This window comes from Typopeltis vanoorti, chromosome 13, assembly GCF_054136105.1.
Source record: "Typopeltis vanoorti isolate ZY-2024b chromosome 13, IOZ_Tvanoo_1.0, whole genome shotgun sequence".
NCBI classification, from domain to species: domain Eukaryota; kingdom Metazoa; phylum Arthropoda; class Arachnida; order Uropygi; family Thelyphonidae; genus Typopeltis; species Typopeltis vanoorti.
In genome coordinates, this window is record NC_143561.1 from 81,210,528 (window position 1) to 81,233,266 (window position 22,739).

At 35.5% G+C, this 22,739-nt stretch overlaps 1 protein-coding gene across 3 annotated transcripts in view; it reads left to right on the forward strand.

Annotated features, from left to right (window-relative positions):
* Window positions 1-22,739, forward strand: part of didum (dilute class unconventional myosin) — a 696,374-nt gene that overhangs the window by 282,312 nt on the left and 391,323 nt on the right. For all 3 annotated transcript variants that reach the window (XM_090402302.1, XM_090402303.1, XM_090402304.1), the window contains 2 exons: window positions 2,136-2,320; window positions 14,303-14,414. In XM_090402302.1, the coding sequence (XP_090258428.1) occupies window positions 2,136-2,320; window positions 14,303-14,414 (297 nt within the window). The remainder of the gene's footprint in view (window positions 1-2,135; window positions 2,321-14,302; window positions 14,415-22,739) is intronic.

Sequence of the window (22,739 nt, forward strand, 5' to 3'; positions counted from 1 at the left end):
CCATCTTGTTCCTGTGGTTCCCGGAGAAGGAAGTTTGAGTGCGGTTGAGAAGGACGATGTCCATAGGCAGCTATGTGGTCAGACCGAGATCCAGCACGAGCATAGGCCTCGGCACAGCGGTGAAATCAGCATAAACCGAGGTGATATGCGGAACGACGTGGACCTATCCCCGCAGACCAGCTTTGCCTACATCAAAGGAAGTGAATCGTGAATGTATTTGCTAGCCAGTCTTTTCTAAAAGCAGTAAACCGAAGGAAGAAACAACGAGCCGTAAGAATATAACAGGTGATCAAAAGAGAAAGCCAGAGAGATCCTAATGCCCCAGTAATGTAAGAACTTTCAATCTTTTGTATATATAGGAATGTTAGATTGTAACGAAGATAGGAACCGATAAGTTATTGGACTTTCGAAGTGTAATAGGACTTTAGAATAGGACTCTGATCCACAAGTAGAATGTTGTAGCTCTATGTATGAGGACTTGTGAAGTGTTGTGATTGAATATGTTGTTTTGTTATAGTCAGATAGTTCCTGAGACCAAGATTTGGTAAATAATTACCTTAGAATGCTAAATAGTTAGAAGGAATTCATACTTTGTTTAGTGATAGATTTTGCTTCATGTGAGAAAGATTAAGAATGGCCAGGTTACAACTGCATGAATGAATTTGTTTAGTTAAGTAATTGTACCGTATTTTTCAATGAATAAATCCTTTTTTGTCAACCTAATAACTTTCCTGATCTATGTTCTCAATGCACCGCTCATAAAGTAGAACCTGTGCGAATCAAATATTTTGGAGATAGCTACGACTGCAGTAAAATTGAGACACATAAGTTTTGGTGAAATTTGCGAATAATAATTGTATGAATATTGAATATTGTGCCATTCTGAGTGTTTTCTCCCAGACGACGAAGCTTCTCTAGTCTAATAATTTTGGATGGTGCAGCGTTAACAAATAAATTTTTCCAAAATTAGAAACGGGGTACCAGAATTATAACAAAGGGATTGGCTCTAGCCTGAAGCAGTGTTTTTTGATAACAGTGTGTGATGCACCATCATTCAATGCATTTATAGCGGCCAGCAGATAGAGAAATATCAAGATTTGTATGAATAAGGAATTAATGAGACTTAAGAGAGAATTAAGAGAGGCAAATGAGTAAGTAAGGTAGATAGGTAAAGGTATATATCAAATTAACCTAATTTTACACTGGCGCAGCCGGTAGAATAATTGGAGATTTAGTAAGGTCTGATGTGGGTAAATATAACAAAAATTGAAAATTAACAAAATCAACAGAACTTAACAGTAATAATTATTTTCTATGCAATAAATTAGAATTGCGAATCATTCAACACATTTTTTGTAGTATTCTAATTTGTTGATTTGGTATATCTTTATTCATTTTTCCAGTGATAGCAACTAGCTATTCTCACATTAGTCATATATTGAAAAATTTCCTTTGCATGAATCCTGTAAAACCTTGTAAATAACTTTTATATTTCTATCATAATCCCTTTCCCCTTCTACTTAGCAATAATTTCTGTAACTCACAGAACTTTAATATGTCCTCATGAGGAGCATCATTTCACAGAATCTGTCACATCTAGAACACTTTCCCCTGGATTTTATCTACTTCTGCATCCTGCAGAAACCTAGGTAACAAGAACTATGCACAATAGTTCAGATGGGTGTGGCATCCGATTTGTGTAAAGAGGTGTCATAACCTCCTTATCTCTGCATGTCGATGTGTTCTTCAATAACTAGGTAATCTTATGAGCTATTTTAGCCACTTTTGCAATATGTCCCCTGAACTTCAACTCTTACTTAATTGAATTAACAAGTTATTTATAACAAAAGTGCATTCAAGATTTGTTTGTTTATTTTTTAAATTTAAATTTTAGTTGCAAAAATGCTTTTTTCCATTTACTTTCTTATCCTTAATTGGGGATTTATTGAGATTAGTAATTTGAACTAAAACTCAAAATCTTCAAAATATTTTTGAAACAAATTTTGGTGTTTTTCTAGTTTATCAAGTTTTTAATTTCTTAAGCCAGATTATGAATTATATATATTAGATACAATTTGAAATTGTATTAATTTTTTTATTTACCATATTTTTAACTGGATTGTGCTTTTATCTAGTTTCATGAATCTTTGGGTTTGCTCATGTCTACTCTCAATGCAACAACACCTCATTATGTTCGCTGTATTAAGCCAAATGATCAAAAGTCTGGATTTTCTTTTGAACCTCGACGTGCAGTACAACAGTTGCGTGCTTGTGGTGTATTAGAAACTATTCGTCTTAGTGCTGCTGGTTATCCTTCCAGGTACAATAATATATATATATACATATATATGTATATGATTGTTGCTCATGAATATGTTGATTATTTAGAAATCTCTCAGACATTTAATTGCAAATACAACTCGGAGGATAATTGCGATGTTGAAGTGAACTGGTTGCAGATTCTGGTTATCAGGAGAAAGGGGGGGGGGGTGATATGATAGAGGTCTATAAACTTTTGAATGGATGTTATAGGATATCATCTGATTAAATTTTTTGTTATTTGGAACGTGGGGAGAGAACACAGGAGCATCCATGGAAGTTAAATTTATTTGCAGTCAAGAAAGGGGTTAGAGCTAGGTTTTTCTCCCATATAGCAGTGGTGAGTGGAATAGTTTGCGTTTAGGGATAGTGAGTGCATCTAGTATGAATGAATTTAAGGAAAGGTATGACAGCTGGTTTGAATGATTTATGGCCTCCCTCGATGAGTCCTTGACTCCCTGGAGGTCTCATATAATAATAATAATAATTAAAAGAGAAAACTCTTAGCACACAATGGCTGACTGCCTTATTTTGGTGTTTCAAGCATAACTTTTAATAAGCTGAGTTGCATGTATTAAAATTATTTATTTCTGAATTATTTTCTGGCATATATAGAATAAATATTCTGGCATACCGTGTAGACCTATGCAGTGCATGTATTTGCCATGTGATCTGACTTTTACCAGAATTAACACCAGAAATTAACATTTTGAAATATGTTTTGCAAATATATAAATGTTAGTACATATCGTATGAATTTACTACTACATTTATAAGTGGCAAGAGAAAAGTTGAGCCTCCGTAGCTCAGTTGGTATAGATGAAGCCCTTTGGTTGGAAAAGAAGATTAATGAACCAGTTCTCATAGGGTTTTTTTCCACTTGGAAACTCGGGTTTTTCATCTTCCAGAACAGGCAAACTGGCCCTGTACATACACATCTACAGACATAGGACACATTAGGAGCATAGGGCCAATCACCTTATCCTCAAGACGGTTGCAGTTACAAGAATAAGAAACCTCAACACCGTAAAACGTAGAAGGAGGATTAAGAAAGAAAGAATATATATACAGGGTGTTCGGGATAAATTTGACAGTTTCGTAAGGAAAAAGAAAATCTTCTTTGTATCTATTAAATTTAATGAATTGACAAAAAAACATTACAGGCAGAGTTAATTACAATACTATCAACAAGATTTACTCAAAATAACCACCATTAGCATCGATCACAGCTTCAATTCTGCTTCGGAACCTCGAACAAGCTGATGCTACAGTCTCCCTGGGAAGGGCCGCAAAAACTGTTTTAATTTTATCCATTAACTGGGCTTTTGTATTACTGGAAGTGCGATTGGTGTCTTTTTCAACTGTGCCCCATACAAAATAATCCATGGGGTTAAGGTCTGGGGAGTTTGGAGGCCAAACATTTGGACTGGTGAAGTCGTAGAAATTTTCAGACAACCATTTTTGACTTTTCCCAGAGGTGTGGCAAGGGGCCGAATCCTGCTGCCATACATACGGCCTACCATTGGCTACCCTTGTTATCCAGGGCTTGACTACAGTTAGCAACTCCACGAACAAAGCCCGAATTCCAATGCCAGGGTTCTTCAACACCTGTTCCTGCAGATTTGCGAGGAATTCTGCTGTACGAACGCAATCAGATCGTCTGCTAGGGATCTTTCTTCTTGCTACGTCCTCGTAGTCACCATTGCAAGTCTCTAGTTCATGCCTGATTGTTTTTACTGTATTCAGGGAGCATTGGGCAGCAGTCGTAATATCCTTATTTTGATGGCGGGCACGAATCATCATGATACAAGTTATTCTCTTCCATGATTCAGGTGGGTTCCAGCTATCCATCCTTTCTGACATCTTGTATATGAATGAAGAAGGGTCCAAACTTTTAAATGAAGAGAAGTGTGTGTTAATACATGTAACTTACGGAAAAATATAATTAATTATAAATATGTCAAATTTATCCCGAACACCCTGTATATATATATATATATATATATATATATATATATATATATATATATATATATATATATATGTATTATATGTTAGATTTTTTAATTTGTAATGATTTGGTGAATTTTTTTAAGAATAATTGTTTTTTTTATGTAATAAATGGATAATACATGTATTAAAATTTAAAATAAAAAAAAGTTGATATTTACATGAAAAATTTGATACATAATAATACGAAGAATATTTTTTTCAAAAAATTCGACATGAAAAATGTGATGCAGGCAATACAATGGTATACGTCTTATAAGACAAAAAATACAGTATATTATGAACTAAATCTAACATAATTTACATGTTATCAGTAATATACACATATAAAATCTCTCGTTTTTTCTGTAGAATTCTTTGTCCAAACTTTATTCATCAACAACCTGCATAGTATCAGTATCAATTTCTGTCATCAGAACTTTACATTACAAAACTTGTTTGCCATTCTGGATAAAGAAATTTGTTTAATCATCCTTTTTAAACTACTTTGATGATTTGGTTGATTGCACAAAATGATATCGACCCATATGGCCATCAGCTGTTTATGCACCGTGAAGTAGTAAAAACTCCTCACAGTGCAAAATTTTCATTTGTTGTTACTTGACTAAACACATTGGTATTATTGCAAAGGCACTTCCATCAAGTCCTAAGATTCATCATGGTAGAGCCAAACTATCTAACACAGTATCTATCATACATCTCCTTGAAACCATTAACAGACAAAGCACTTAAAACTGACTCACGCTACCTATTCCATTCATTCCCCACTCTCAAAGTGAAAAATTACTCCTCATGCCTTTGCTAACCACACTCTTACCCAACTTTCAGATGACCTCTTGTTTTTGTCTTTTTCTAGCCAAGTGCAAAAACATTTCCCCTGCATCATCCTTATAAAATCCTTTAAGTAACTTAAATGTTTCTATTATATGCCCTCTTTTTCACCTATCAACCAAATTTTGCAATCATAGGGAGGATATCCAGATGTGGTCATATCAAGGTTTTATAAAGGGGAATGATAACTCCCTTATCTCTGCTTGTTAGTGTGTTCTTCAATAACAAAGTAATCCTGTGAGCTACATTCGCTACTTTAGCAATATGCCCTCTAAACTTCAATTCTCTGTATACTGCTACCCCCAAATCCCTGGCTTCATCATGGAGTACAGTTCCCTCAATGTGGTATGGCTTGTTTTCTTTGTATTCCAAAATGTATGACTTTTACACTTTTTCACATTAAATTGACATCCATTGTTTTGTCCATACTGCCAGCCTATTCAAATCATCCTTCATGCTCTCTACATAAAGTTGATTAACTATTATCCTCCCAATTGTGCATCATCAACAAACAACTGAATATCTCCCTTCGAATTATTTCCTATATCATTTATGTACAAATTAAACTGCAGTGGTTCCGAGCAAAGAACCCTGAATCACACCACTTTTGCCTTTTCCTTGATTCTACTCCTCCATATACTACTTTTTGCTATCTGCCATCAGCCATCCTATTATCCATATCACCAGTTTCATATCCATCCCCGTTTCTTTTTTTTTTTCTTCCCAGTTTGCATAACAGAGTTCCATGCAGTATCCTGTCAAACACATATTGTCATCATCATTATCAAAATCCTGACATGTACCCTCAAAAGTACTATCATATCCTGACATGTACAGGATATGATAGTACTTCATGAAAAATTTACATCATCATCAAATTCCTGCCATGTACCTTCAAGGGGTGTACAGGATATGATAGTACTACATGAAAAATTTACATCATTACTAACTTCCTATCTACAATTTTCCTCCAAATCAGTCTGTTACTTGTAAAGACTCCAACATTACCAGATCTTATATTTCTATCATCTAAGGCACTTTGTACCGTATAAATCCACCTATATCTTGGTCTTCCTCTGGGTCATTTTCCTGCCAACTTGGCAGAGAACACTTGTTTTTGCTAATCTTTCCTTGCCCATTCTGTTTAAGTGACCATACCACCTGAGATTAGCTCTGCTAACACATCCCTGGATGGTGACAATGTCAAGTTCTTTCCTATTATAATCGTTTTTAATATGATATTGCTATTGATGCCATCTGTTCATGCCTATAATCTTTCTCAGGACTCTCATATCTGCAGTCTCTAGTCTTCGGTCAAGTGTTTTACTTCTGACCCAGCTCTCAGATCCATAAGTTAAAACTGGTTTGAGCACTGTCTTGTATAAATTTAGTGTAATTTAGTGTTCCAACTAATTTCTCTCTTATTCCATATGAATTTATTCATTTGACTTCCTACCATACCAGCTTTGTTGATTCTGTTGTCTATTTCCATTTTTAATTTACCATCTTCATAAAAAATCGTGCCTAAGTAGCTGAAATGTTTCATTGTTCCACAGGTTCACCATTCACAACACAGTTGACATTTTCAATGATTCTGCCTATTTTCATTGTCTTGTCTTTTTATTGCTGACCTTCATACCATTATCTTATTCCATTCATCATACCATTCTTATGATCTATTACAACAGTTATTCAATTTAGTCAGAGAATCTTGCATACTTGTCGCAGATTTATTTAGAAGTATAACATTGTCTGCATAAAGCAAAGAGCTGACATTAACATCTCCAATTTTGATATCATGTTTAATACCACTTTCCTTCATAATGTGATCCATATAGATAACGAATAACAGTGGGAATAATGTACATCCTTGTCTCACACAAGATTTAACATTAAACCATCTTATTGTACTTCCTTGAATTCTAACTGCTGACTTACAACTCAAATAAAGACTAATTATTGCTTGATATCATGCCCAATTGACACCATATAGCTGTAGCGTATTGAGTAGCTTCTCTCTTGGAACCTTGTCATATGCCTTTTCCAAATCGACAAAACTTAAATACAGATCTTTATTATATTCCCATGAATTTCTCCACTATTTGTCGTAAAGTGAAGATCTGATCTTGACAGCCTCTATTTGGCCTGAATCCAGCTTGTTCTTCACCAAGCTTTTCTTCCACAATTCTTCTCAACCGTTTCTCAAGTATACTTGCATATATCTTACCAGGAACACTCAGTAGGGATATATCTCTGTAATTCTCACATTCAGTTTTATTTCCCTTTTTATATATGGGTACTATGAGAGCTCTACTCCAATTGTGTGGAATTCGTCCCTCTGTCCAGGAATTCTGAACTATGCAGTGCAGCCACTGTAAGACTTTTATACCACCATACTTCAGCATTTCTGGTCGAATCTCATCTACTCCTGCTACCTTGCCACATTTCAAGTCTTTGATGGCTTTTTATACTTCAAGTATGGATATGTATTCCTGACTGTATGCCTGTTGAGTGTTTTTTTACCATGTGCTGTCACTGCTTGTTTCATTTAGCAGCTTTTCAAAGTAATTAGTCCATACTTCACAGGTATCTTTTTCTCCCATTTTCATGCCACTTTTATGATCTCTAACTCCTTTTTACAGCACTCTTTCCTCCATTTCTAAGCTTCTTCAACAACCTCCAAAATATCTTACCATCTTCTTGATATTTATTTTCTATGTTCTGCCAAAGTCCTCCCATGACTTTTGTTTAGCTAGTTTTACTCGGTGTTTAGCATTCTTACATTTGTGTCTGTATTCTCTAAGAGCACAAGCTGACTTATTTGCCAGCAACTTTTGATATGCTTTCTTCTTTTCCTTCACTGCCTCTTTAACTTCCTGTGTCCACCATGCTGTTCTGATTTTTCTATCCTTGCATACAACCTCACCACATACCTCTCTGGCTGAATCAGTCAGGGTTTTCTTCAAGATTTGCCACTGAATCTCCAAGGTTTGGTTCTTGTTCTTAAACTCTTTCATTTTTTTCAATAATCTTTGTGTATTTTAGTCTACAGTTCACATCTGAGAGCTGCTCAACTTTTATTTGCTTTAAAACTTTCTTACATGTTATTCTTTTCAATATGAAATTCAATTTTATCCTGCTCAAGACTAAATAGTGATCACTTCCAATTTCAATTCCTCTGTACACTCTGGTGTCCTGCTCCAGGGAGAAAACATCACTATCAGCAATAACATAGTCAATGAGACTTTTCTTATTCCTTTCCCTCTTCTCTCCATGTGAATTTGTGCACATTTTTATGTTGGAACATGGTGTTAGTAATAACCAGTCCATGTCCTGAGCAGAAATCCAACAGGTATTTGCCATTATTATTAGCTTTGCTGTTTTCTCCAAATTTTCCCAAAACAGTTTTGTATGTGACAATCACTTCCTACTTTGCTATTTAGATCCCCAACAAGAACCAAATTTTCCTTTTTCATTGTGTCAGTAGCTTTCTCTAGAGCCTCAAAAAATTCTTCCACTTCTACCTTACTAGAACCTTCTGTGGGACCATAGGCACAAATAAGTCTCATTGTCCAGTTCCCCATTCTGATATTTGCCCAAATCACTCTACTTGACACTGTCTGCTATTCAAGAAGATGAGCCTCGTATTTTATTTTGAATACTATGGCTACTCCTTCTTTTCCTTGATTGTCATTGCCTGAATATAACATTTTGTATTTATTGCTCAGAAAGATCTCGCCAGTTTTTGTCTTTTTTGTTTCAGTCACTCCTATTATGTTGATCTGTTACTTATCTAATTCTTCCGCTGGCTCCATTTCTTTGCCATTCAGGCTTCTTATGTTGATAGTACCGATCTTTAACTCTGGTGATGTTAAGTTGGGGTGTGTTTTCAGATTTTTTCCAGTAGCTGACTTTTCGCTGTTCGCCCTGGTTTCTTAGCGAAAACGAGGGGCCTTGTTTAACTGGGCGATGCCCCAGCCGGCATGAAATTTTGTCATGTTTCATTTTCTATATTGGTTTAAGCCAATAAGAATACAATTTGGTCGGCTAAATCCCAAATTGCCAACCCATCCTTGTTCGTTCAGTATCCAGGTAGATAGCCAACAGGGTGCATCACGAGAAGGTGAGAATTGGACATTAGGTCAGAAACCCTGATAGGTTCTTCGCATTCCTTTAAAGGCTATGTGGAGGGCTCCTCTGAGTTATACAGCTTTGACCCTTAAGCACCCCGTGAAAAATTGGCATCATTACTAACTTCTTATCTACAATTTTCCTCCAAATCAGTCTGTTACTAGTCAAGATGCCAACATTATCAGATCTTATATTTCTATCATCTAAGGCACTTTGTACCGTATCAATCCTCCTGTGTCTTGGTCTTCCTCTGGGTCGTTTTCCTGCCAACCTGCCTGAGAACACTTGTTTTGCTAATCTTTCTTCGTACATTCTGTTCAAGTGACCATACCACCTGAGATTAGCTCTGCTAACGCATTCCTGGATGCTGACAATGTCAAGTTCTTTCCTAATATAATTTTGTTTTTAATATGATATTGCCATTGATGCCATCTGTCCACGCCTCTAATCTTTCTCGGGACTCTTATATCTGTAGTCTCTAGTCTTTGGTCCAGTATTTTACTTCTGACCCAGCACTGATGATCCATAAGTTAAAACTGGTTTGTATACAGCTAATTTAGTGTTCCGACTAATTTCTCTCTTATTCCATATGAATTTATTCAGTTGACTTCTTACATACCAGCTTTGTTGATTCTGTTGTCTATTTCCATATTTAATTTACCATCTTCACTTAAAATTGTGCCTAACTAGCTGAAACGTTTTACTTGTTCCACAGGTTCCCCATTCAAAACACAGTTGACATTTTCAACGATTTGACCTATTTTTATTATCTTTGTCTTTTTATTTCTGATATTCATACCGTATCTATTACAACAATTATTCAATCTTGCAAACTTGTAGTGGATTTATTTAGAAGTATAACATCATCCGCATAAAGCAAAGAGCTGACATTAACATCTCCCATTCTGATATAATGTTTAATACCACTTTCCTTCATAATGTGATCCATATAGATAATGAATAACAGAGGGGATAATATACATCTTTGTCTCGCACCAGATTTAATATCAAACCATCTTCCTGTACTTCCTTCAATTCTAACTGCTGACTTGCAACTCAAATAAAGACTAAGTATTGCTTGATATAATGCCCCATTGACACCATATAACTGTAGTGTATTGAATAGCTTCACTCTTGGCACCTTGTCATATGCCTTTTCCAGATTGACAAAACTTAAATACAGATCTTTGTTATATTCCAATGCTTTCTCAACTAATTGTCGTAAAGATCTGATCCTGACAGCCTGATTTCAGCTTGTTCTTCACCAAGCTTTTCTTCCACAATTCTTCTCAATCGTTTCTCAAGTATATTGGCATAAATCTTGCCCGGAACATTCAGTAGGAAAATATCTCTAAAATTCTCACATTCCCTTTTTATATGTGGGTACTGTTGCAGCTCTACTCCAATCATCAGGCATTCATCCCTCTGTCCATGCCTTCTGAACTATGAAGTGCAGCCACTGTAAGATTTTTATACCACCATACTTCAGCATTTCTGGTCGAATCTCATCTACTCCTGCTGCCTTTCCACATTTTAAGCCTTTGATGGCTTTTTCTACTTCAAGTATGGATATGTATTCCTGACTGTATGCCTGTTGAGTGTTTTTTTACCACTGTGCTATCACTGCTTGTTTCATTTAGCAATTTTTCAAAGTAATTACTCCATACTTCAAGGATATCTTTTTCTCCCTTGAGAAAAAGTTTCCGTTTGGAACAGAAACGTTTTCTCAAGGAAACAGTGACATGAAAATGGAATCTCAAGGGGTTCCATTTTCATGTCACTTTTATCATCTCTAACTCCTTTTATAGCACTCTTTCCTCCATTTCTAAGCTTCTTCAAAAACCTCCAAAATATCTTACCACCTTCTTGATATTTATTTTCTATGTTCTTGCCAAAGTCCTCCCATGACTTTTGTTTAGCTAGTTTTACACAGTGTTTAGCTTTCTTACATTTGTCACTGTATTCTCTAAGAGCACAAGCTGACTTATTTGCCTGGAACTTGTGATATGCTTTCTTCTTTTCCTTCACTGCCTCTTTAACTTCCTGTGTCCACCATGGAGTTCTGATTTTTGTATCCTTACATACAACCTCACCACATACCTCTCTGGCTGAATCAGTCAGGGTTTTCTTCAAGGTTTGCCACTGAATCTCCAAGGTTTGGTTCTTGTTCTTAAACTCTTTCATTTTTTTCAATAATCTTTGTGTATTTTAGTCTACAATTCACATCTGAGAGCTGCTCAACTTTTATTCGCTTTAAAACTTTCTTACATGTCATTCTTTTCAATATGAAATTTAATTTTATCCTGCTCAAGACTAAATAGTGATCGCTTTCCAATTTCAAATCCTCTGTACACTCTGGTGTCCTGCACCAGGGAGAAAACATCACAATCAATGATAACATAGTCAATGAGACTTTACTTATTCCTTGCCTCTTCTCTCCATATTGTCAACTCTTCAAAATCCATCAATATCATCATGTAGCCATTCCCTTCATTCAACTCAGTTGTCACTATTATAAAAAGTTAGTAGATTGTGAAGGGTCAGTCATACTTCTAGTAAAACTATTCTGCCCCTGCATATTCTCTTAAAATTCAAGCTGATATCCCATCCGATCCCACAGCAGTATTGTATTCAGATTTTATAATATCTTAAATACCTCCAATTCATCAACCTTTGTTCTCGTATTGTCTCTGTCACCTCTGCCACAGTATATTCGCATGTGTGATATTGCCTTGCAAAATGGTCACTCGATACTCAACAATTTCATCTGCCTCTGTTTCCTCTCTCTCTCTCTCTCTCTCTCTCTTTCATCTACACTTGCTAAAGTTATCATTCCATAGTCATTTTTCCTTCTACTTGCCACACAATGAAGAAACTCTTTGGGATTTCATTTTGTCCACTCAGCTAACTTCTCATAATGCGATTTTGCCTCTCTTAATACAAATGTGGCTTTTCATCTCCTAAAATTATTAGGGCCTTCCAAACACTAAGTTTAATCCCATGGTTCTGATTCAAATTTGTTCCATCATCCCATGTGATAGGATGACCTGTAATATTAAAGTAAGTTTCATGGCTTCACATGTAGCAAAAATTATAATGGATTTATTCAAAAACTCCAATATATTTCATCCAATTTTATGTGGATATCAACAGGGAGATAGATCACTATGTTCAAAAGATAAATCAAAATAACGAGTCATTAATGATATACAGGGTGTTCGGGATAAATTTGACAGTTTCGTAAGGAAAAAGAAAATCTTCTTTGTATCTATTAAATTTAATGAATTGACAAAAAAACATTACAGGCAGAGTTAATTACAATACTATCAACAAGATTTACTCAAAATAACCACCATTAGCATCGATCACAGCTTCAATTCTGCTTCGGAACCTCGAACAAGCTGATGCTACAGTCTCCCTGGGAAGGGCCGCAAAAACTGTTTTAATTTTATCCATTAACTGGGCTTTTGTATTACTGGAAGTGCGATTGGTGTCTTTTTCAACTGCGCCCCATACAAAATAATCCATGGGGTTAAGGTCTGGGGAGTTTGGAGGCCAAACATTTGGACTGGTGAAGTCGTAGAAATTTTCAGACAACCATTTTTCACTTTTCCCAGAGGTGTGGCAAGGGGCCGAATCCTGCTGCCATACATACGGCCTACCATTGGCTACCCTTGTTATCCAGGGCTTGACTACAGTTAGCAACTCCACGAACAAAGCCCGAATTCCAATGCCAGGGTTCTTCAACACCTGTTCCTGCAGATTTGCGAGGAATTCTGCTGTACGAACGCAATCAGATCGTCTGCTAGGGATCTTTCTTCTTGCTACATCCTCGTAGTCACCATTGCAAGTCTCTAGTTCATGCCTGATTGTTTTTACTGTATTCAGGGAGCATTGGGCAGCAGTCGTAATATCCTTATTTTGATGGCGGGCACGAATCATCATGATACAAGTTATTCTCTTCCATGATTCAGGTGGGTTCCAGCTATCCATCCTTTCTGACATCTTGTATATGAATGAAGAAGGGTCCAAACTTTTAAATGAAGAGAAGTGTGTGTTAATACATGTAACTTACGGAAAAATATAATTAATTATAAATATGTCAAATTTATCCCGAACACCCTGTATATATTAACTTGTGTCTCGGTTACAGCTGAAGTATATGATATTACACTGAGTTAAAAGGAATGATTGTAGTACATGGAGTTTTAAAAAAATATTCAAAATAATTATTAGCTTAAGAAAAAATTTACGAACAGTTAATAGCGATCATTTTCTGAAACTTGGGTATTAGCATACAATCTGACTGGTTTAGGTTCAGAAGATTCCTTAGCATTTCATGTTTCAATGAAAAGACAACTGAATTTCAACTTGTTGGAGTGAAAAAGTTTTGTCTGGTTCCAAAGAACTCTGTGCTTAGTGTCAGTAGCGTGAAAAGCAAGGCTGCACTTGTGAGATTCCAAAAATATAATATAATATTGATGTTCAATTTTAATCAAGGCAGAACAGCCAGTCTATCCAAAATAGGAAAGTTGCCTCTCTGTAAGTTTTGTGAGAACTATTATATTAGTCTGTTCTAAATGGAATATAGCTGTTTTTTCAGGCCATTTTGTGGCCTTCTTTGGGCATATGTATTGTAATTTCTGTTCTGTCAATGCAGGTATTGCTGATGTGCTCTCAGATTACAGATTTCTATAGATAACTCCTTTTGTCTGAGTGATTTATTGTTATCCAGATCTCTGATTTGAATATCAAATACCTGATTTAGATATCAGTACTTGCTACTCAGTCATAATATCGAATTAAATATTATTTCTCAACTGTTTTAGTGATTAAGAAACTGACTAGTGGTTCTTTCCATATCCTTACTGCACCAGTAGAAGTCTATATTCTTTAAAACGAACTTTCTTATACAGAACTGTTATGATATAATTTTATTGTTATAAACCTTGATATGAACTTTGTTACAATATGAATATTAAGTTAAAGTTTGTTCCTTTTTCATTTGTAGGTGGACATATCAAGACTTTTTGAATAGATACAGAGTTCTTACAAGGTCAAAAGATATAAAACGTTCTGATTTGAGAACTACGTGTCATAAAATATTAGCAAACATTATTAAAGTAAGGAAAAAATTGGTGCATTTTTACCATAAAAATTATTTCTGTTGTTTATCGATGATAATCACCCATATTTGTCCGTTTTATGTTTCTTTTTTGATGTTTATTCCATCTCACTATTTAATAAATTCAAATCTATCTAGTTCTGCTCTACACTCATTTTCATTCTGACTCATTCTCTTATACTGCTTTTTATATAAATTTCATTTGAGCATACTGATAACTTATCTAATATAAAATAAGATATAGAATGTTATAAGAAATTAGTTCTATAAAAATTACTCTATATTTTTAAAATGTAAATTATGTCATCTTTCACTATTAAATATTGACCACCATACTGACCTTGACATGTATATACGTCCATAATTACATGTATGTGAACTGTCCATTGAAGTCAGTATAACCTTTGCATATTACTAATATTGATAATCTTAAGAGATGTTGAAATGCATGTGCATGAATGCAAAAAGTATCAGGAATAAGGGTGAGGAGTTTTTGTCGTTGGAAAGCTCAACTTGTCCAAAAATTATAGGCATCACTGAGACCTGGTTGACTGAAAATGATATAGTCAGGGATAGAATGTAAAGGATATTGTATTTTCAGGGAGTATAGAAGGAACAAGACAGGAGGTGAGATAAGGTTTGTGAATTACAAAGTTTAGTTGATAGGCAGAAAAGAGCGGAGATGATATAGAAACTTTTAAGATATTAAAGGAGTTTTATAAAATTGATGCAAGTGAAAATTTTCAATATATGACCAATGGAGAACTAGGGATCATCCAGGAAGTTGTGTAAGAGCATGGTTAGTAGGGGTGTGCAGACGATTTTTTGCATGGAGAGTCGCGAGTGAGTGGAATGGATTGCCAGAATTGGTTGTGAGTTCCCTGATGGTGAATGGATTAAAGGAGAGGTATCATAGGATTTTTGTGTATGATGGTTGATTTGGGTCTCCCGTGATGAGTCTTTGGACTCCATGGAGATGGAGTCCGAATAATAAAAAATATGGATATAAAAATAATAATAAGAAGAAATAATATCGATACAAAGCATCTATTTTTGTTATATTTGATTTGTGTGGCCGTTTTCTTGGTTAATCTACATTAGAAAACTAATTACAAAGCTAAATGAATGTTTAGAATGTGACAGACAGACAGACATTGCACCTCCATGTATGGCAGAGCAATGTCTGTCTAAAGTTTGTTTTCTCATTATGGATAATATATGGCATGATTCCCTATTGCAACCACTTGCTCTTTTATATTTTAGGATTTTAACTGCCTAGATGGCTGTTTAATATTCTAATACTAAATAAAATCTGAAACAGCCATCCAGGTAGTTGTATGTCAATTATTAGTATATATAATGGGATATAAGATTCCATTATGAAGAACAGCTTTCAGACTGGATTTTGATGAATCAATAAAAAGTCTCCATTCAGATAGCATATGTTCAATGCCATAGGACTCCATTAGCCAATCTCTGTTAGCACAAAAGGTCAGGGTGTCACTGAAATAACTGATGCACTTTGATGGCATCTGAAATGTGATCTTAGTTCCTTCAGCTAGAAGATTTCATCCTTGCAGCCATGATGCTAACAGTTCTGTGGGGATCCTGTACAATATTAAGATCTCTTACAAGGTCATTCAGTTCCTCTTGATTAAGTGGATTGTTGTTTTTGACTCTGAAATCATGTTCTGTGTCAGATATTTCCTCTGTTTCTTCACCACTCGTCTGCAGGTGTTGGGTGTTTCGGCACTGGCAAATCAACAAAATGAAGTACTGGTTGCAAAACCAATGCAATATTTGGATACACAATGTGTTTCTTATTTTTTGATGGAAATCTTGAAACTTTTGTAAGGCAGAAATAAGTCAGTAAAATGATCGGTTGACTCTCTCCAAAAAATTGGAACAACAAATGGCATGCAGGGTCTGGTTCCTTTCAGCCAAGCCTGCAGATTAACCATGCAACTTACACAACACACATGTGGAGCCCAGCTTTTACCTTGATCACCCACCTTACAACTGAAATAACATTCATAGACTTCCTTAACTTTATAAATGTGCCCTGATTCTTCTTTGGGGTGAACTCCCCCCCCCCCCCCCCCACACACACACATAGCAAAACAAATTAGGAGAATTGACACACATAAGAGACATTTTTTTCTCATACAGAAAATACGACACAAGCTCTGAGGCTTGTGCACCAAATGGACTGTATAGGCTAATGTGGAATGATGTAATGTGCTGCATTAACTATTGCATCTTATGCAATAGTTGCATACATATTTCATCATCTCTTGTTAACTAATCATAGTTCATACAATAACAGCAGAATGTGATTGCATCACAATAGGCAACACTAGCTCATATAGGGATTATTGTTTTTATCTGGAATGGTAAGTGATAGAAAAATTTTAAAAACATATTTGAAATCAGCAAAAAAAAACAGATTCAGAAATACATTTTCTTGCAAAGGAAACAGTATATGTGTTAGACAAAGACAATTTGTGTATTACTGAGGGTAAGAGCAGTTGAGCTGAGATCTCTTTTGCAAGAGAAAAGGCAAGACTTGACATAGCAGATTAATTTGGAAGAATATTTCTGATAGGAACTACAGTAGATACTCATTATAGTGAATGTGGAGAAAGGGGGACCCCTTTTCATTATCCAGGAAATATATACTTGCAAAGACATTCACATTTAGTTGAGTAATCCTGGCTTCTTGAACTTCTCATTCTAAGCTTTAGTCAGTTTGTTGTATGTTGGGATAATCTTTTTTTCAACTCCTCCCAGTACATTAACTGGGAGATGGTCCTTAATTTAGAGTTTAAACAGTTATTGAAGTAGTTTAGACTTTCAATACATTAAAGACTGAACTAGTTTCTTTTCTCACTTAATAATTTCATATTTAGCATTGTATTATTTCACTCAAAAATTACATTTAAAAATTACCCGGGGACATGTCAGCTGGATAAACTGCTTTTAGTTTTAAACTTTTGTGCTGACAGAAAAGTAAACGAAATTCATATTGAGATGGATGAAATATCCAATTCTGTTAGTTATAAGAAAAAGAGAACAAAAAAGAAAAAAGAGAGAGAAAGGAAAGTTATGATAAACTCAGTATACATTAGCATAACATTTCACTGCCACAATTTTACATTGTACACTGTTACTTGGATGGGAGAAGGCTAATAAATACCCAACACTTTATAGCTAAAACAACATAATCTTCTACCAAAGAGTAATAAATTTTTCCCCACTCTTCTGCTGAAGAATAGAGAGAAAACTGTGGGTCAGTAAACAAAGGAAATGGCAGAAACAGAACACAAAGAAAATGTTAGAGAAATCATAACAGAATGCAATAGATTGAAATGTTTATATATGCATATGATCCACAAATGAAAGGTCACAAGAACTATAGCACATCATTGCCAATTTGAATAGTTGAAGGTTGTTTAGAAGAGGAGGAACAGGAGAAGTTGGTTTAGTAAGTTTGGAGGTGGATGATAAATGGATGTTGATCAACAACTTCTCTTGTTTTTATAGTTCTGGAAGAAAGTGAAGGGATAATAGTGACCATTGAGAGAGAAAGGGGGGAGAGAGAGAGAGAGAGAGAGAGTAATCAATTAATTTTATTTTCCTCTTCTGAGTAGCAACAAGTGATTCTAGTGAGGCATTGGATGTACCATTCCAAATTGTGTGAGCAATATTCCACTTTTGGGTGGATTTGGGATTTATACACTGTTAGTAGTTGTATGGGTGAAAGTACACAGTTTTTAGGTGGCTGTAGAAGCTCTAACTGAGGTGTTTATGCTAGGAAAGACTGGAGGTGCAGGTCAGCTCAAGAAGAGGAATCTGATCCAGTTTTGATATACAAACTGGACACATTTTGGAAAAAAAACTTACAAGACCACCAGTCATATATCACTAATAATAAATCTGAGAAATCTGGTCTAGTACAGCATAAGATTGACACCACCCACTGAATCTTCTGGTTGAGACTGCATCACTCTACAGATACCACTTCAAATTAAAAGGTTTATTCAAAGAGAGCAACAGAGCCCTACTACATTATCCTAATGTAAATCAGAATGATTGCCAAAAATCTGGGAAAGTGTCACTCTTATCAGTCATCAATAGCTTTTTTTTTGTCATCTTTATATCAATTTCTACATCTTGTCCCATCTCATTCATTATCCCTCATCATGCCATCACATGTCTCATATTGTGTTTTTTTTAAACAATCCATTGTTAACATTCTAGACTGCCACCAAAGATAACCTGCTAGTCTCAGCTTGAAATATTTGGCAAATAAAGTTTTATTTGTATTAATTAATATATTCTCATGTTTGTGTACACAGCTTAGAATTGCATTTGGTTTTATGCGACTAGGCTGCAACTTTTCCCATATTATTTCATGATTGTGGCATTCACTATAGTGCATACCTACTAATGTGAAAGAATAATGAATAATGTAAACTTCTTTATGGAGTACTATCATAGTTACCTATGTATTCCCTTGAGAGAATATATATCAAGAAATGATAATATATTTGCCAAAATACATGTGTAGCAGAGTAAGCATGTTCTCGACTATAAGATTCTTTGGTTGGTGTTAATCTTGTGCTGTACTAGACCAGATTTCTCAAAATTATTGATAGTAATATGAAAGAATCAATGCTAATATTTTAAATTAATATTTATTGGAAAAAAATACAACTATGATAAATATTGCAAATGAAGTTTGAAGTGTAAAGTTTTTTAAATCTGGGATGAAGTCCAGTGTCAGGTCAGAGTGACTTAATTATTGTAGTAAAGTCACTATTGATGTTTTCATTTATCCAATAGAAAAAAATCTGTGAGTATAAAGAGGGATGCAATATGGCCGGAATATTGGTCATTTACTAGCTAACCACTCAGTCAGGAAATATGTTAGTTCTCAAGCATCCTCTATGCTTATGCTTCCCATTATTGCAAGTTTCTTAAATTGATGCTTTAAATTGATCATCAGGTCTATTGGCTTGATGGAGTTACTCACATTCTTATTGTATGTGACTCACTGACACTTGATGATTGGGTTTACATATACACAGAACCCTTTCAGTAGGTTAGATAACTGTCAGTACTTTGGTTCAGAAAATATTTACATTCAATATATTGGCTTTTTTTTTTTTTTGGAAAGGAATTTGGTAGAGAAATTGTATTCAAGTATATGGCCATTGCTTGTAAGTTAAATGTAGGTGAGAAATGTTCAGATTGCTTTAACTTAATGATTTTAGTAATGGTGGAATGAATATTTTCCTGAGAGACTTAAAAAAATATGCATGTAAACTTAGTTTCTTTTTCTGGAGAGATATGGACATTTTAAATTGAGTTCTAATTAAAACTCAATTGTGCTAAAATTTAGTTGTGCTAAATTTTTGTTATTTTACCTAGAAAGGATGGAGGTCCTGTTTTCCCTGTTTTTGTATTGTTTACTACCTAATAAGACTCTTGAAACATGCACAAAATTATTTTATATGATACATGAAAGGCCACTACTTGATCTCAAAAATATAAATGTTGATTATGAAATTGCCATTCATCAAGCTTTATGTATAGTATTTCCGCAAGCTAACATAAATAAATGGTTGTTTTTTCATCTCCTACAAAATCTTCATAAGCATTTAGCTTCATGTAAACTTTTAACCAGATAAAATTCTGATGCGCAATTCACTTTAAATTCAAAATTGATCACTTCACTTGCTTTCGTTCCAGAACAAGATATTATTTACACTATTTCTGAACTTGAGAATCATTTATCCAATGAATTTGAACTAATTTTAGAATGGTTTATGAACACATCATAGGTCGTTTAAGGAATAATAGAACCAGGGCTCGACCAATTTTTCCCTCAAACGTTTGGTCTGTGTACCAATGAACAATAAATGGAAGCGATAGAACAAATAATTATGCTGAAGTCTGTCATCAAAAATTGCAATTGAGCTTTGGTAGAAGCACAAGTCATCCAAATTTATGGATTTTTATAAATGGACTACAAAAAATTCAAAAAACATATGGTTGGTCGCCGCTAGAGGGCCAGGCGAACGGTCGTGTTTTCAGGGAGCTCCCGAAAGCTAAGTACAATTTTGAATGGAAATTAGAATATATGTTAAAAATCATAACGTAATATTGTCTAAATTTGGTAGCTTGTTGTGTCTGTGGGATTTTGGTGTAAATTTCGTTAATTAATTTAGTATTTAACGATACGTTTCATAGATTTGAATATGGCGCCAATGCGACGTAAGATAATGGCGTCCAAAAATACGACGCCATTGTTCAAAAACCATAATGTGAGAGAATTTGTCCAATGTGATGTGTGTGGAATGTATGCATTCCCGAATGAGGCTGGAGTTTGGATTGAAAGTGATAGTGGTGTGAGAATGTGTAGAAAGTGTATGCAAAGTGAGGAGTCGAAGTATGTGTCAGGTTGTGAGACAGTTATGGTTGAAGAAAGCCAGAATGCGAGTGAAAATAGTGGCTTGATAGGGAATTGCGGTGTACAAGATGGCAATGTGAGCAGTGATCTAAGAAAGAGTGAGAGCAATTATACAGAAAGAGAAAATCGTTTGAATGATAAAAAAAATGAGGAATTATTTGTAGGAAGTGAGATCGCTAGGTTGCGCGCAGTGATACAAAATGCGCAGCGGCAATTAGAGCACTTGCAAAACTCTTTTCAAAGTGATTCGGCTAACGTAAATAAACAGCGTGGGAGAGTTTCCGAAATGAAGGAAAGAGTGTTGTATGATGACTCGTTATTAAGAGGAGTAATAGATGGGAGTGTAACTAAATCGTACTTACTGGGTGCGAAATTTAAGGATGTAAGTGAGAGTATTAGAGTGCAAAAACAGAGGGTGAAAGAATTAATAATTGTGGTGGGTACGAATGAATTGAAAGGTGATAAATTTTTTATGAGAGAGGACTTGAAAGTATTGTTAAAGGTAGCGAAAGAAAAGAGTGACAGAGTTAGAATGGTGAGTCTGTTACCGCGGTATGACAGAGAGGAGTTTAGGAGGGCCATAATCGCAAATGACATTATGCACAGGTTATGCAGACGGTGTGGTGTGGAATTCATGGACGTGTGGAATGAGTTTGATGGACGAAAGGACTTATACAAGATGGATGGCCTGCATTTGAATGGACTTGGTGTGCGGAGACTGGAAAAAGTTGCTGAATGAAGTGAAAATGGATGTGCAGAACCAGGGAAACTAGAATTACCAAGGAGGGGGGGGGGTGGATATCCAGACATCAGTGAGACAGTTGAGTGTAAAAATGTATATAATGTACCTGAGCCAGCACTAAGGACAAAAAATGGGAATGGGACATTTAGAATAACGCATCAAGATAGGGGTGGGACAAAGGGATCACTGCAATTCATGTATACTAATGCCAGGAGTATTAGGAACAAGAAGGAAGAATTTTTGGCCTTGATTGGCTCTTCCTGGCCACAGGTTATTGGCATTAGTGAAACATGGCTGACGGAAGATGATATAGTTAGTGGGATAGAATGTGTAGGTTATAGTATGTTTAGGAGGGACAGAGAGAATAAAATGGGGGGAGGGGTGTTATTGATGATAGCCGATGAACTGCAGCCAAGGAAAATTGAAGTATTGCAGGATAGTGAAAGGAGCTCATTTGAGGCTATTTGGTGTGAGATTGACACTGGCAGAATAAAATATGCAGTTGGGTGCTGCTATAGACCAGGTGATGGAATAGATGGTGGAGATGGTATGCATAAACAAATTGATGAAATGAGTGGAAGGAGGGTAATTATTATGGGGGATTTCAACTATGGTAACATTGATTGGAAGGAGGAGAGGACACATGTGAGGAAGGAAATGGATTTTATTCAATTATTAAGAGATAACTATCTGAAACAGCATGTAATTGAAAATACTAGGGGTGTGAGAGTGCTTGACCTGGTAATTGCATCTCAAAATTTGACTGTAATGAATATGACCATGTTGCCACCTATTGGTGAGAGTGATCATAAGGTCTTGACCTGGGAGGTGGCCAAAGGTGTGCAATTTGTGATTAAGACAGGGTATATGTGGAATTACCGTGCTAGCAAGTATGACAAGCTTAGGAGAGTGCTTGGATCAGTGCCATGGCATGTACAACTGCAAGGGCTGGACGTCGATAGAGCATGGGAAGTGGTCAAAGAGCATTTACAGGAGGTTATGGCTGATTGTATACCAAAGGTCCGAATAGTGAAACAAGTAGGGGTTAAATGGATGAATAACACCATTAAGCTTGAGCTGCAAAAAAAGAAACAACTATGGAGGGA